Here is a 16,947-nt window from a genome sequence, read left to right as displayed (position 1 = left end):
GAATAAATAGAAGTATAGAAGAAAACACTGAACTACATCCTAAAACATTCGTGAAAACATGAAATATAATAGAATACTAGCATCATTCTGTGCTGTAATTGTGGCTAATTGTAACATATGGCTGTCCTTCTTTTGTATACAATCTGCAAAAACCTTTATTCTGCATGACAACATTTTTTATGGATTTAAATGTTTTCTTCAATATGACATTTGTTATTAACAAGGTATTAAAGAGTTTAGCAAAGAACAGAAGGCAATATATAAATATACATTTGAAAATAAATTCAAAAGGAAAATATTTGTCATAGCCATATAGTTCTCTTATCTGAGAGATATCTGAAGTACCACTTCCATATTGAAAGAAAAATAGTTTTAAGATGCTTCATCTCTCTTCCATTCTTACTGATGTTTTTCTCTCCTTCATCAACAAATGGCTTTAACATTATGGACTCTTTTGTACTGAAAGTTCACAGGACTGTGAAGACATTATTAATTGAAAAAAGCATACCCAATTCTTCTGTGAGTTAGTGAGCTGAATTTACTCACAGAGATTTCAGATTAGTATCAGTGCCAGTATCATGCATGGTTTAGGAACAGAGAGAAGAAGAAATGCAGAAAAACTGGACCTTTCCTTTCTGATGGGAATAAGCTACTAAATCATCTAACTCCTGGAATCATATCTCACTTCAATAAATGACAAAATATTAATGGGATCACTCTGTAAGGTAAATGAAAACACTAACTTTTATTAGATTTAAATTTTGGGAAGTCTTCCTAAGGCTACTTAAAGTCTATAAATGAAACAACATACATTAAGTGTTTTTTTCATATGCATTAATTGAAAATAAACACTACAGAAATAAAAAATACTGAGGAGTATTGCTTAGGAGCTGTGCACCTTATCTCTTTCAACTATAGTGGTTGCTGCAGTAAACTATATTACCTCTTGTTTAAAACTTACCCCTCAGTCAAAAATGATTAAACTTCACAAAAACAAAACAAACACACAAACCCCATAGCAGCTATGTTAGGGGTTGCTAGAAAGGAGAAGATTTTTGTAGTCACTGGGTATAGGTGCCAGTTTAATCACAGCAACTCAGAATTTTCTAGGCTAACGTACAACAGACAGATGAAACCAAATTAGGGATGCGAGGTGCTAACAAAAATTACAGTTCTGTGGCACGTTTAGATTACTTGTGGTCCCTTTTCCCAGAAACAGCCTTCAGTAGTCTGCACAAGAAAAAAATCAGATGTCTCATGCAAATACACGACATTAATGGCAGGAGAACAGTCTTCTGTCCCTGCATCTAGTTTCTATCACCAAGAAGTCATTTCGGTGTCAAAGCTTACAAAAGTCCCTGAAAAACAAACTATGTACAAAAGAGGATGAAGAAAAATTATAATGATGAAATTCACATCCTCAATGAAAATAGCTACAGCTACGCTGGAAAAACAAAAACAAAACAAAAACAAACAAAAAAAAAAAAAACAGAAAGGAGACAAATAATATTCATTTTGACATTTTAGCTTCATGAAGAATTTTGTAGTTTTGATATTGATTCTCTTTGAAATAACTAAAATTATTTTGAAGGATAGTGGCTTTTTTCTTCCACAGAGAAATATCTTTCATGATTAACTCTATTCCCAAAACAAGTGATTTTTCAAACATTCTGATGACTTTCTCAAAGATACAGAAAGACTGCATTTCAAACACATTCTGAAAAATTCAGAAATACTTTGTTGGATTATCAACTTCCTTAGTCTAAGGTTTAATTGCATTCTGACCTTCTTTAACTCATTATATTTTAAAATGGAAGTCCTTTTCAAGGACGGAGCAGTGAGCTTTTATAATTCATAGCTCAGTATGAAATTGTGCAAAAGAATATATTACTACATTTGTTTAAAGAAAATTGTGACATATATAAGTTAAAAGAGAACTTGTGGATCCTAAAGAAGTAGTCAGAAGACTTATGAGATAAACATTCCAGCACATTCTTCGTTTAAAAAAAATACTTTCTACTACCATCTAATTCTAAATTAACAGCGATTTATATTCTGAACCTTTATATTTGATCCACATCAGAGACACATTTTCAAACCATGCAATTATTATCCACTCTTTGTTACTGGACAAAATCAAATGCTTCAAATTAGGAAAGAATCTTGAACATTAGTTGAGTTGTTCAACCTAAGAAGTTTGTATACAGCTCTCAAAAGTTATTGCTTTATCCAAAAGTATGAGTACTATGTATTTGCATCAATTGTAAGATACTACAGATGTATGTAATGACCACATTGGGATCATGAAATCAAAGAATTTAAATTAGATGTTCAAACATTTTACTGAGTTTGTGTGAATTTAGCAAAGAAATTCACTGACTGCCAGTAGACTTCCTGAGTGAGATGAATGTCTTGATTCATTTTCTATAAATTCTTTTATTTAAATTGTATTAAAAATCAGAAAATATACTGGTGAATTACGAGATGGTGAATTTTCCCCAACATAATTCATAAAACATTCTTCATATTCACCTTTTGATAAAGATGAAAAGACAATTTTTCTCCATTTCTGAAAATGAAGATTAAGAACACCAAAACAGTCATGTCTTCTTATGGAAATATACTCAGTGACAGCTTTTAACAACAGACCATTTAAATTCAAAATTATTAGAATGTTTAAAATTCTTTTTCTTTCTTTCTCGAGGTGATATTCCTTAAAGACAGATTTAATTTCCTGAATTTGTTATCATGATTTACTAAGATTACGTTGTAATCATATTTTATCCATTCATCTTTTTCCTTCAATTGAGTCAAAACAGGCTTATTTGGACTTGTAATAATAATAAAAGAGCTGAATGTAGAAATTATGTAGTGTAATTTGGCAACTTATCAGCCAGGATGCCACTATGAATTTCTAAGCCTGAACACTTAGGTTGAAAAGTCACATGGAAACCAGATCTTGCTACAATAACCTTGTAACTTGAATCTAATTTGCTTTGGTTCTTATTTTAAGAAAAGGATCTTATGTAAACACTGTGATTGCAGGCAAAGTTTAATCTCGTCAAAATTTATGATTAATTTGCAGTAAAAATGCTTCTTTCTAACTTTTGTCCATTTTGGAAATAAGAATTATTATTTCAGAATCAGAGAATCAACACATGTAGGTATTCTCAAATAGTTTAGAACTTAAAATTTATATCTTGTTCTCCCAAAAAATGACTCTTCTACAGAGTTACAATATAGCAAATATTGAAGAGTTTTCAAAAATTTATATAATGATAATTATGGTCATTTTATTTTGTTTCAGTAACTACCAAAAGCCAATCAAAAAAACCCAAACCACTGCATGTAATTAAGGAAGGAAAAAAATCCTGTAGTATTTTCCTTTGTCAGAATAAATCATGTTTCTGAGACTCTCTTGCATTTTTTCTCATGCACCACTGGATATCCAAGCTAACAAGAGTCAAATGAACCATGATATAAATAGCATATAAATAAAGAAAAAAAAAAACAACCCACAACAAAAAAACCCACATCAGAATAAAACAATAATACCATGCTGTGATTTCAGGATTAAAATAACAGTTACCATTTCTTTCTTTTATCCTTTCCCTAGAACAATTTAACTCACAAATATAGTTTAGACAAGATATTTTAAAGCATTGTCCTAGACAAATTAGTAAAATGCTTTTTTTTCCTTTATGAATTTAAGCAGTATAGAGTAAAATATATTTCTAAAATGATTTAATGAATTTTACAAATAAATATGACGAATGAGAGAAAATGAGCCATTAGATGTATGTTAGCTATTTTGATTATTTTCATATCCTGAAAAGCAAGTAAAAAAATACAGACATTTACTCTATCTGCATCTTAAAATAGTAACTAATGATGAACAATATTCTCAGCCCCTAGCAGAAGCATGCAGGACTTCAGAAGCTATGCAACCTAAAGTTTGAGCTAGAAAACTCCCATTTGCCTTCTACATCTTCTTAAGATGCACAATAATCAATGATGGTTGTGTGCCAAATTAAACAACAGCCTCAAGTAATTCTACTTTCTCAGTATTGTTTTCTTGAGTGCCTGCCACAAAACTCAGTCTAGATTGATCCATGAATAAATCAAGTGGATTGGAATAAGGGAAATAAGTTTGGGTCCTGCCATGTTGATAATAAAAGAATGGAACAGTGCACTACTACACTGTCTTCTTGGATGTATACTGAAGGAGTGATAATGTGTTTTGACAGAGAGGATGAACAGCAATACCAAAGGTAACTGTTTCATGACATAAGAGTCCTAGGTCTCACTAGCTACATGGCAGTGTATTACTATGGTAGGTGTGTATTAGGAAGAAACTGGAGTGATAAGATGACAAACTGCAATAAGAAAAAAATTCTGCTGGGTTGTCCACCAGAGATTCTATATTGTGGTTGTCTTAAGGCAGTAAGTATATCTTCAAACAATTCAAACTGTCAGATACAGGGAACAAACAGTTATTTTAGATGTTCGGCTTTAGTTTGAAGGCTCATAGAAAGTTAGTTAGCAAGAAGTCAATTAAGTAGCCAGTAGCATCATCAAGTGGAATGTTAATCCTTATAATGGAAGTATGTACACCAACTAGCAGTTAAAATTAGGTTAAATGTATCTCTCCATCCAATTTTGAGAAATTAGAAATTATAATGTCTCATGAAAAAAAAACACAACTGAATTCTACAGATTATTGCATATGTTTGCAAATAATCATTGACTGTTACTGGGTGACGAAAGATTGAAATGCAAACTTAAACTGTAAACCTGTGAATTTTAATCCAGAAAAGTCATGATTACAATTGTCTAAAGAATCGTTGCAATGGAATCTCATTCTGACTAGGGATTAGTTGCAAGAACTATTAATGGATCCTTATGCTAATTTAGCATTGTTACTGCTAACAGTACTTTCTCACAGTACAAATGCCTATTCTATACTTAAATACACAGAAAAAGCTTTCTTAAATCATAGTTACTAACAAATTATACAGTGTCACTACAGCATAGGTCAAATCCTGTTGACGTCAATTATGAGATTGCAAAATTTCTCCCATTTTGTTGAATTAACAAAGCTATACAGGTAAATTCTATATCATTTTCTCTACATTAAAAACTTTAAATATTCTATAAATCTGTTTTATTATTTTCATGTGTACCATGTTATTTTCCGTAACTAACATTGCTTTCAGTGAAATCTTATTCTAGTACAATAAACAACACAAAAAAGAATAATTCATGATAACAAAAATAATTAAATAGTAGGAGCAGGTTAAAGATCAGCATTCATTTTTAAAATTAAATTTAAAAGTCTGCAGTGGTTACTTAGAAGATTGGCAAGTTTTACAAATAACATCACCAAGCCTTTTAGAGAGAAACACAGCCGCATTAGAATGGAGTCATTAGGCAATACATTTATTTTGAAGCCAATTAACCTTTTGTCAGAGAAATGTCGTAGCTGTAATGGTTTCAGCAGTGGAGGTCAGCCTCTAACAGGGGCACGTATGACAGCGATTACGCTGTCTGACATATGCTGTAGACTGAGAGTACAGCTGTGGAATGAGAATCTGCCTTCGTTTGTATTCTGCTCTGCATTTTCAGGGAGCAGGCAATCTTGACCTATCCATTTAGGTAATTAAAGCTTCTATTTGGAAGTGTCCTGCAGGAAGGTGAAATTTGGGGTAGATAAATGGCTGCTGCTCAACGAAACCAACCACTTCCATCATTTGATGGACTGCCTGAAATAGGCTGCATTGCCAGGTCCTCATAAAAAGAGAGATGAATTGGGAAGGAGGCAATTCTCTAAGGCAAAGCAACTCTGTCATCTTGCTTTTTGCAGCCTATAATTTAATTGTTAGCCAAGGTAGACAGCTGAATCAAGAGCCTTTTTTTAACAGCTTCCCCACCACTTTCCATTTTCTAAGAAATTACTTTGGTTTGTTTACTTCCCAGACAACTTTTTTTTGACAATTAGAGATGTCACCTCAACAAGCTCAGGTGGCTATCAAAGGCATGTTATGACTTACCTTCCATGCTATTCTGTTCCCTTTCGTATCATGCTCAACAGCAATGGGGAAGTCTCCTCGTTCATAAAACTTGCGAAATGCTGTGGGCTTTGTTGGTCTCTCTTTAAATGCTCCTGCAAGTGGGGGCCCCCGCACCTTAAAACAGAGAGAAACAAATTCTACTATAATTCCATGAAAATGGAATGAAATATATTCAGGAAAAGCTTATATGACTGAACACAGAAAGAAATAAAAAACCTCACAGATCTCCCAAACTAGCTTGCAATTGTCTCTACAAGTTTCACTATCTGTTCCTTTTTGTTTGTTTACCAATATTTCATTCTACCCCATAAAAACTTTGTATTTCTTTGTGGCCACCTCAGTTCCTGCAGCATTTTTAAGACAAAACCATCAAAAATACATTTACATAATAAAGTGCAAGTTCTTGTAAAATCAAGCATTTGTCCTTGAGAAATCTTCTTTGAATTGTTTCTTCATAGAAGTCATTTGGCTTGGTTTCTATCTAATACAGCTGTCTTGTCTTACCATTGTCTTTCTTTGACCTACTTCACTAGATCCTTTCCTCAGTTCTTCTGCATATGGCTTTTGTATGATTTCCAGCCCCTCAGTATTGGCCTTTCAGTATCTAAAGGGGAGCTACAGGAAATAGAGACAGACTCTTTATCAGGGTCTGTGGTGATAGCACAAGTGAAAATGGTTTCAAGGTCAGAGGGGAGATTTAGGTTAGATATAAGGAAAAAATCTTTTACAGTGAGGATGGTGAGGCACTGGATCAAGTTACCTAGTGTTGTGGTTGATGCCTTGTCCCTGGGGATTTCAGGGACTTGATCTGTGTGTTTCCCTGTTCATTGCAGAGGAGCTGGACTAGGTGGCCTTCAGAGGTCATTTTCAACTCTAAGGATTCTAGGATTCTATGATCAATGGTTGAAGCTTAGAAGAAGTGGAAGAGTCTACTCCCAAATCACTCCACTCTGCCTTTGAAATCACTCCACTCTGCCTTTGTTGCTTTAGAAGAATATCTGATTCAGCTCCACTTGGTTCCTTAGCTATGTCTAGTCAGTGTGTCATGTAGCCTGAGTACTTGAATGATAGGCCAATTCTAAAATGTTCACAAAGGAACTTTTTTCTCAGACAAACTTAGTAGTAACAGTAACTGAAATCCAGCACAAAGATAACAGAATTTCAAATACTTAGAAGAAATCTACTGTTTAAACTAATTAACAAAGCTAATCTCAAATGCTAGAAGAAACTAAGAGAGTTAAAGTAATCTCAAATGCCCTTGACAATTACTCCCTGAGAAATTCTTGTTCGTATATTTTTTTTTAAATATATTTTATAGCAATGTCTGAGATAAAGACTGCATACAATTCTCTCCGTATCTCTTTCTTCAAAAATGCCACTGTGACTTGGTGCCTTTTATAATATAAAAAGCGTCATTTTCAAAAAAAGGCAAGAGCTTCAAGGATCATAACTCATATCCAGCATATTGTATTGTTCTAATTGTCTCATTATATGTTTCTCCATCTTCAGTGACCTTGATGTTAGTTTCTAGCAGTACAGTCAGTGTTTCAGTGAATAGAACACAAGCATGTAACATTCTTTGCTTCACTTGCGTTATTCTGTAATTTAACCGTGGCAACCAAGATCAAAACTTGACCTTGCAATTTTTTTCTTTCAACATATTTTACCATTTTTTACTACTCAGAAGACTGACACAGTGTGATCGACCAGTGATATGCATATACTGTACTTTAGTGCAAACTGTTTAAACTAGGGCTTCTAAACTGTGACAGACTGCTGCATAGCGCTATCACCGATAGACCATGCCTAGTGAAAATAGATCTTACATGCATACTGTAATACGGCTTAGTAAACACACCTGCAACAGTAGAGCATAACACTCTGAGAAAAGCACTTCAAACTGATGTGAACAAATCTACCCTTGTTGTTCTGTAGAGGCACAATTTGTACCGTGCCATCAGGATAGGTGCTTTCACTTTTCTTTAGATTTTTTTAATGCTCCTTCCATGTATTTTTCAATATTGGTGTGATCTTCACACGTTCTTTAAGACATGTGTTTCCATAAAGTATTAGGAGTCCTTGTTCTAATTAAAATTTAACTTATGTTATTGATAAAGAACACATTGTCTTGCTTACATGAGCTATAATCTTAATTATTTTTGGCAGACTGTCATCATTATAGGTAGAAAAAGCAAGCCCAAACTACATCTTCTCTGAAGACAAAAATTATTCTTCCTAATTAATTTTAGTAGTTTTAGTATGAACTTTTATCTACTGCACTTCTGCAAATTTTCTGGTTCAATTTCTTCATATTCTTCATTTGGAAACAAAGAAACTAGAGGAATAAAAAGATCTTGGTCATCAAATATTACATATTATATATTTATATATATATTTATACATAATATAAATATATCCTTTATTATTCCTCTAATATTTCTGACCTATAAAATGCGTTTAAAAAATTGTCAAGACATTTTTACTGCTGAAATGCTATTATTTGTTATCCTTATTTCAATAGTTAGAAATCACATTTTAAGTAGTATGCCTACTCTGATCTGCCAACTGAAAAAAGCCAAACCAAACAAACAAAAATATATGGTACGTTTAAAAGAGTTTCAGAGAAGAACAATGACTGAAGTTACAGAATGACTTTTACATAAATATAATGTCAGGAAAATGATTACTAAGGAGAAATAAAAGCAAATCACTGCTTCACAGAGAGAATGAATAGGGACTGATTTTCCATTGTTTCCCTCACTAGAAGTACAGAACATGAAAACAAGCCATTAAGTGAAAAATTTGGAACAAAGAAAACCGATTATGTATTCATGCAGCAACTCATGGATTTATGGAACTCCTTGCACGAATTCAGTGGTGAGACTTCTTGAAGTTTCTGTGCGTTCAAGATGTAACTGGAAAAGCTGATAAAAAAGAAATATATTCAAGCTTACCAAATCCACAGCATCAGTGATGAGAAACACAGTTGGTAGTACCTTTTCACACAACACAAATAGCTTTTCTGGTACACCTCCTAGCATTATACTTAGTCTCTCACAGTCACAATAGGCTGGCAACTCATAGTTACCCTTTGATTAACAACAGCAACCATCTTTCACTGTAGATGAGCACTATGTTAATAACATAATTTATTATCATTACTTTTAAGTGCATTACCCTGTATTTTATACTATTATATTTAATTCTGTTTCTGCCACACCAGTTCTGAAAGGTTTCTACTTCCATCTTTGTGACACTCTAACCTTAATCTATTTTAATAACTACTCCAAGCATAGAATCAACTGTAGATTTCATTATATAATCCTATTTTTTTTTTTTTAGATCGCTTATGAAAATATTCAATTAGGTTTGCTTGAGGAAAAATAAAGGCATATAATTTACTTTTTTTTAATTCCCAATTTATCTGCATTTATTTCATATATTTATTTTTATTTATAGAATCTGGAGATGAGACTTCCTTTTCTTCTCTATTTGTAGATAATCACAGTACAGACATTTTGATCATGAATTTGGATCAGTAGCTCTAAGAAGTAATAAAAGAGAAACAATTAAAATCTGGATCACAGTAAACACAGGGAGAAACAGTTGCATAACCTTCAGATCAGTCAATTTCTTCAGGACAAAAAGCCAACTCTATGTCTCTTTTGCTTTTCATAGAAAAGACACATTTATCACAATAGATTATTGTTGAAAAATATTTTCCAACATGTATCTGACAATTCCTAACACCTCTTTTCCTCATGCAGACTTAACATTTTGTTATGTGTATCTCAATTAGGACCTTCCAAGCTGCAACAATTTCCCTATAAACTTAAGGAAAAATACAGAAATCAAAGGGATACATTTCTATTGATCCTGGTGACAGATAAAAATAATCTTCCTACCATGCTGCTTGCATGTATCATGCTTTTCAAAATCTTACAGAAATGTTAAGCTTTTAACTTTCAGAAGATGACTTTTACTGGCTTATGAGCAGCTGGTCAAAAAAATGGATTTCCTATGGGTTGGGTGTTGAGTATAATCTGAATTTATTTATAAAGAATCTGAATGATAGGACTAAATGCTCACTTATCAAGTTTGCAGATGCCATAAGACTGGGAGAAGAACTTATGTTTGAAGAGACATAAGACTGTACACCAGAAGAAATAGTAACCACAAAGAGAGAGACCCTCATTGACAAGGAATAAGAGTTGCAGAAATATATCTTGCATGAGATACATAATCCCAAACAGCAGTGCAAGCTGATTGGGTAGGAGATCAGTTAGGGTGTAACTTTGCTGAGAAACACCTGGGAATTCACACTGAGTTAGTTGTACTTCCAGAGCAATGAAGGCAATCTAAACCCTATACTGCATTCGTAGCAGTACCATCAGCAGAGCAAGCACTTCCACTATCCTTAAGAATTGCTTACACAGTTAGAATGCTGGCTACAGTTTTGGTCCTCTCAGTTAACGACAAAAGCGCGTGTATCTTCCAACTGACCATGAACATGATTAGAGGTCTACAGGTTGTGACAGAAGGTTCAAAAAACTGAGTGTGTTCAGCCTAGCTAGATAAGGCTTAAGGTATGTCTAATCACAGCCTTCCAATTCCTAAAAGGCAGTTAGTGAAATGACGGTATTCTCTTACACAGAAAAAGAGGCAACAGGTGCAAGTAGCTCTAAAGGTAATTCTGAGGAAAAAAATCATTGGAGTAGATTGCCCAGATGTGGTGGAATACCTCTGAAAATCTAAAGAATTAGCTTGACAAGGAGTCTTAGCATTTAACAAAAAGTTGGACAAGATGCTCTTCAGAGGACCCTTCCAAACATGGGTTCTATGCAATTTTATGTTTCTAAGTAAAATATACAAAAACATATTGTATACTTTTCATAATTAGCTTAACCTTCCATTAGTGAGTAAAAAAGCCCTAAAACATTCCGGAAGTATTCAGTTTATTGGAAAAAGCAGTAACAAATAGTACCTTCATCAACCTAATAAAAATATTTCATTGCAACGTAGTTAGAAAGACTAAGACTAGAGTTCCAGCTAATTAAAGGCATGATGGCAAAGTATATGAAGCAATAAACAGCTGCTGAGGTTCATTAAATGCCAAAGAGAAGTTAAACAATTTGATAATTGCAAAACTAATTTATTGTAGTGCTACTGAACTATACAACAAGATAAAAACTACAAGCCATTAAACAAAAAAAGTGAAAAATATCATTTTTTTCATTGACTCTTGGGCATTTTAAGCATTTTGGTTGCATTCTTAGACATCAGTGATGGCACACTAAGAAACTGAGATGTCTTGCTGTAAATCAAGCACTTCATTGGATGCTATCTCAATCCACTGCTTCCATTAAAAACCACAAGATTTTGCTTGAGTATTTAGAGGGCCATCTCAGAAACAAAGACATTTTTACATTTTTCTAAATTTTCTTCTGTTAGGTTGATTTGTTAAGTATTAGTGGTTTACTGGGAAGTTACGTGAAAAATTTGGATAGCACAAGGGAAGGAGGGAGCAGCATCAAGTATGACAGAAAGAAATGGTTGACTGCTTCTTCAAGGAATGGTGCTGAATTTATACTGAGTATCAAAAATTAATTGGACTCAGTTTCTCATCTGTCTACGCAGATATAAGTCGTAGTACTCCAAGCAGTAGTTGATAATTGTTAAAGAGCTGTGTGAAAAATAAAAAGATGTACTTCCCAAAAGTAGAATAGATTGAGATTTTGCTGATTTTATATAAACATTCATATATTTTTTTTTTAAAAAAAGAACAAAATTATCATAACCAAATTTTATAGTTAAAACACCTTTGATTAATCCAGTTTAATGCATTTAGATGACAATGGGAAGAATGAAAAAAAATAATCCAGCTCTTAGTTGACTACGGGAGCCTTATGGGAAGGCTGGAATTGAATCTAATCTTCTTGTAGTTTTTATTCACACAAAATTAATTTATAATACTTATTTTTTGAAGCTACAGGGATCAGAATTCATGTGACCATTCAACAAATCACAGAATCCACAGAATCCACAGAATCATTGGCGTTGGAAAGATCATCTGGAGATCATCTAATCCAATTCCCCTGATAAAGCAGGCTCCCCTAACCTGTACTGATAAAGGCAGTTATTCCTCTCCACATACAGGACTCAACACTTGTCTTTACTGAACCTCAAAAAGTCCTTCTCTCAGCTCTCCAGTCTGTCCAGGTCTTGCTGAATAGCAGCACAACCTTCTGGCATGTCAGTCACTCTTCTCAGTTCTGTATCATCAGAGGACTTGCTGAGGATGCATTCTATCCCTTCAGCCAGTTCACTGATGACATTGAGCAAGACCACACCCAGCTCAAAACCCTGTGGAACACTGCTAGATACAGGCGCCCAACTGTGCCGCTGATTACAGTCCTCTGAGCTCTGCCAGTCAGTGAGTTCTCATTCTACCTCACTGTTCGCTCATCTATACCACACTTCCTAAGTTTACCTACGAGGATGTTACTGAAAAGAGTCAAATCTTAATATAAACTTCAAGTAAAATGTGTGATACATTAAGTCAAATAAATTGCACCATGTAATGAAAAAATTCTCAGGTTGGGAAGAATAAAGATCAAATAATATACCTAGCATGATACAGTGCTTTGTTGGCATGCAAAGCTTTACTAGAATTCCCAGTGGGAGGGTCCTCATCCATATAGCATGATAAAGCTTTTTAACTTGTCCAACAAGACAGCTGCACAACACTGCTTAATAACAACTCACATTCATGGAGAAAAAACTAGGTTGAAAAGTCATGAGCTGCAGTTTTCTTTTTCAGAGACAGCAAGCACAACATGTACCTTCAATAGTTTGATACTTGTACCACACACAGAAACCTGTCATATTAACCAGCATACAGTTACCTACCAACACAGCAGAAAAAAATGTGTTATTGCAGTTGTTTTTGTGTGTGACATATCTACACCTCTCTCTAATAAATATAATACTAATTATTATTACTAACATTAGTAATTTTGAAGACTTGGAAACAAAAAACTTGGCCAAAGTTAAAAATTACAATCTGCACAGGGCAACCCCAGCAGAGCATACTTGGGCTGACAATAAGCCTGTTCAGCTATGTCTTCGTTTATTGATCCTAGTTTGATTAGATACTATAGGCAGATAATACATGCTACAATCCTGTTTTGATTTTGCTATACACCCATATCCAAAATCAGATAAGAAACTTCAAATGATAGTAGAGACATAGAAAGACATCCCAGTAGATACGGTGAGTTCCATATAAATTCCTTTCATTTAATATCAATATCACAAGCACTCAATATCAAAAGAGCACAGTCTATCAGTGTGTATCAGACAAAAGCTTTATATACACAAAAAGAAACTCGGGAGAGATTTCTTCACATGTGCCACTCTTTATGTACTTTAAATGGTGCCACATCTAATGCTAGAAATCTTGCTTCTGGGGCTACTGCCCAAATCTGGACAACAGATCAAAGCACATCTCATAGCTTCAAAAGTCAAAATGTGAGAAATCAATCTCAAGACCCCCAAATGAAACTTTTGATAGAGGTCAGCAAACATTACAAATACTTCTAAAGCACCAGAACTTGAAAGAAAAAACAGACGTGATTTTGTACAAAGATATTGTATCTCATTATTGCCTTGAGACATTACTGAAAGGAAGTCAAAAGCTGCATACAGAATTACTCTATTTCATCACCTCAGAAATGTTAGTTTTGATTGGGAAAAAAATAAGCTGTTTAGATAAACCAGAATTGGTTTATGTCACAAATATCTGTACATCACTCTGTCCTCAGAAGGTCCTCAACCTCTTCTCCACCTCCATTCTGCGGTGAGTAGAGTATTTGGTATCACTATTAGAGTAGAATATTTGGATCACTATTGTTGATTGGTGGATGGTTGGACTGGGTGATCCCACGGGTTTTTTCCAATCTTGGTAATTCCATGATTTTATGATTTTGTGTCCTTACAGTTTCTCTCCTTACATTTGCCAAGCAATCTCCCTTAACAAAAAGGAAGAACACAGACAACTGACAACTACTAATGTATTTCTTCCTCTCCTGCTAGCCTGCAGATGAATATAGGTTTTGCTGCTGTTTCATTTTCTTTGTCCCACAAAACTTTCCACTTAATCTGGGAGTCGTATTTTTTTCTGGTTGTGGAGATTTTTCCATTCACATTCTAATGTTTAGAAAAATATGCAAATGTTGACACAATTAATTTATAAGTGTTTCAGGTGGTATCACAAGTGTCCTTTTGAAGTGAACCTCATGATCATCCCCAATTATGGCACTCTGGTTCACATTATGAAGTTTCTAAGAGATAAACTGGAATCCTTCCAGACAGCAGTCAATCAAAATGAAGAAAATACTGTAACATGTAAAACATCACATCCTCAGCATCACATCTTTTCCTTCCGTTATCCCTTCCCAGTGGCCTGCACTGCTCGCTGTCATCACATTCTTTATGGCTGCATATGTATTTTCGAATCACAAATCAACCTGCTGAAGGGTCCATGTACTACAAGTTATAAGAATGCCCTTCACTAGGAAACAAAATTTCAAGTGGATTTTATTGTTTGCTTATATAAGGTAGTTACAAGTTACCTTTTCCGATTTATGCAATCTTAAGTTCTTTACAATGGTCGTAACACTATCATAATCCTAAATTATGCACAGATGTGCTAATATTAATTACAGGACAGAAAATTATATGAAAGTTATTGGCCTATTTTGCACTTCCATCACACACATGTATGAAGGCTCACGCAAGAATACACCAAGCATGCTAATCTAACACTGTGATCCTAACAGAGGATATCTGGGAAAGTGAATAAAAACAAGACCATAGTACAGAAATCTCACTTCTCATTCCTCTAAATGGTCAAAGATCTTGCCTCCCTTCCAAACTGACCTATACCATCAGTCCATTTGGAAACACTGATTTTGATGTTTGCCTGATCCAGCACTGATCCAATTCAATGCTCTGAACTATCAGAAAAGTATTCACATTATTTTGTTTAAACTGTTTTTGCTGGAGGAAGTATTGAAAAGGTTAATTAGACTTGGAATGCCACCACTGTTGCTGAAAGTGTCGGAGACAGAATGACAACTTTATGGTAACTAGAAATTAAATAATAGCTGAGTTGATTAGATAGAGCCTATGACAGCATCTTTCAAGACAATTAAAATAACACTACCATGTTTAACACCTATTAGAACTGTGTGAACAAACTAATCTCCATGTCAAAGAAAAATTAAAAACAGAGAAATTTGTCCTTGTTCCAGATGGGAACGCTGTCTAAAAACACTTGGGTTTTTTTGAAAAAGATAACAGTGCCAAGAAATTTGCCTTGGTCATCACAGAACATTCCAGCACGTCTGAAGAATACTTTGTCTTCTTTCTTAATATCACGGTCAAAAGAATGCACAATTCAGTATTTGTATTCTGCCTTTCTAAACTCTGTCTCATGCTTCAGTTGCCTGCTTCTGCTAACAATTTCATAGCCTAAAGTTTTACATGGTGGTGCACCATTAAATAGTTGCTATTTCAGTAATGGGTGAAATAATTCCTGATTATAAAGGTATTACAACATTATTATTTAACACATGCTACAAATATTCCCACTTCATTCAGAACAAGGGCTATTAAAGAACAAATACTGAAATGTAACATTCATAGTTAGTTATACTTTGTGGATTTCCATCTTCAGATTAACTGTTAGCAGATACCAAAGTATGTCTGGCCTAGTTGTCCTGTTGACAAAAAGAGGAAAAAAAAATAAAAAAAATCACTAGATTTCATAGAAGAGAAGGGATTTGAAGAGAATTCTGGTTGCCCCTTCCCTGGAAGTGTTCAAAGCCAAGTTGGAAGGGGCCCTAGGCAGCCCTCCCACAGCAGGGGTTTGGAACTAAATGATCTTTAACATGCCTTCTAACTCCAGTCATTCAAAGATTCCATGGTCTTTGACAACTGAATGCTCTGTATTAGTTGTTGCATCCCAGTGCCTGGAATTGTAAAGATTTCAGAAGTTAAACTAGCTCCTTTCCTCTGCAAAACAGGCAATCAATATAGTCAACTGCTTAATGTAAACATCATGGCATAATTATTTTGAAAGAACCACAGGGCCAGATCCACAAACCTATGAAACTGAGAATGATGAATTCTATTTTAAACACAAAACATTTTAATGCTACAACTTCACCTCTGTAACCTATAAATTCCATGTGAATATAATTTTTAATCCACAACTTTCAGCCATTTCTTTCAGCAGCAGCAGCAAACAAAGCAGCCTATGCTTTAACTTTTATAAACAATTATCTCCATCTTATTTATAGCTCCATATTAGGTCAGTCTTTCCTATGCAATTTTGTGTAGGGTTTTGCAAGCAAGAAACCATTCTATCTTGGAGATACTTTCAGCCTAAATGAGACATTCTACAACAAACCTAAAGTGATTCAAGAACTGAGGCAAGGCAGAAACAAATAGTAGGAAGAATACTTACACTGACTTCATTGCTAATGGAGTGTTTATGAATCTTTTCAACAAGGCTATGTTTGACATTAAGCTATCTACAATATTACTTAAGCAGATCTGCGAAATAATACTAGAGCTATGGACACAGTCTCCATACTTCAAGTACGTAACTGATCAGATGTAGCCTTTCCCAATGAACTGGTCATCTACTAGCAGTAAATGCACATTGGAAACATTCATAGTACCTCCTAATTTAGTTTTATTTAAAAAAAAAACAACAACCCAGTAATGAAATAGGTATTTCTTTAGATGGTTCTGCTATGTGAAAAGGGGACAGTAAGTGACTGCACTTCTGATCCCAACTAAAGAGCTT

General features: G+C 34.2%; 1 protein-coding gene across 3 annotated transcripts in view; it reads right to left on the bottom strand.

Moving 5' to 3' along the window:
* The window catches only part of PACRG (parkin coregulated), a 192,210-nt gene that overhangs the window by 142,474 nt on the left and 32,789 nt on the right, over positions 1 to 16,947 (bottom strand). For all 3 annotated transcript variants that reach the window (XM_052683864.1, XM_052683874.1, XM_052683852.1), the window contains exon 3: positions 6,051 to 6,185. In XM_052683864.1, the coding sequence (XP_052539824.1) occupies positions 6,051 to 6,185 (135 nt within the window). The remainder of the gene's footprint in view (positions 1 to 6,050; positions 6,186 to 16,947) is intronic.

Source organism: Tympanuchus pallidicinctus, unplaced genomic scaffold (genome assembly GCF_026119805.1).
Source record: "Tympanuchus pallidicinctus isolate F22 unplaced genomic scaffold, pur_lepc_1.0 scaffold1, whole genome shotgun sequence".
NCBI lineage: Eukaryota > Metazoa > Chordata > Aves > Galliformes > Phasianidae > Tympanuchus > Tympanuchus pallidicinctus.
This window is presented reverse-complemented; position numbering and strand designations above follow the sequence as displayed.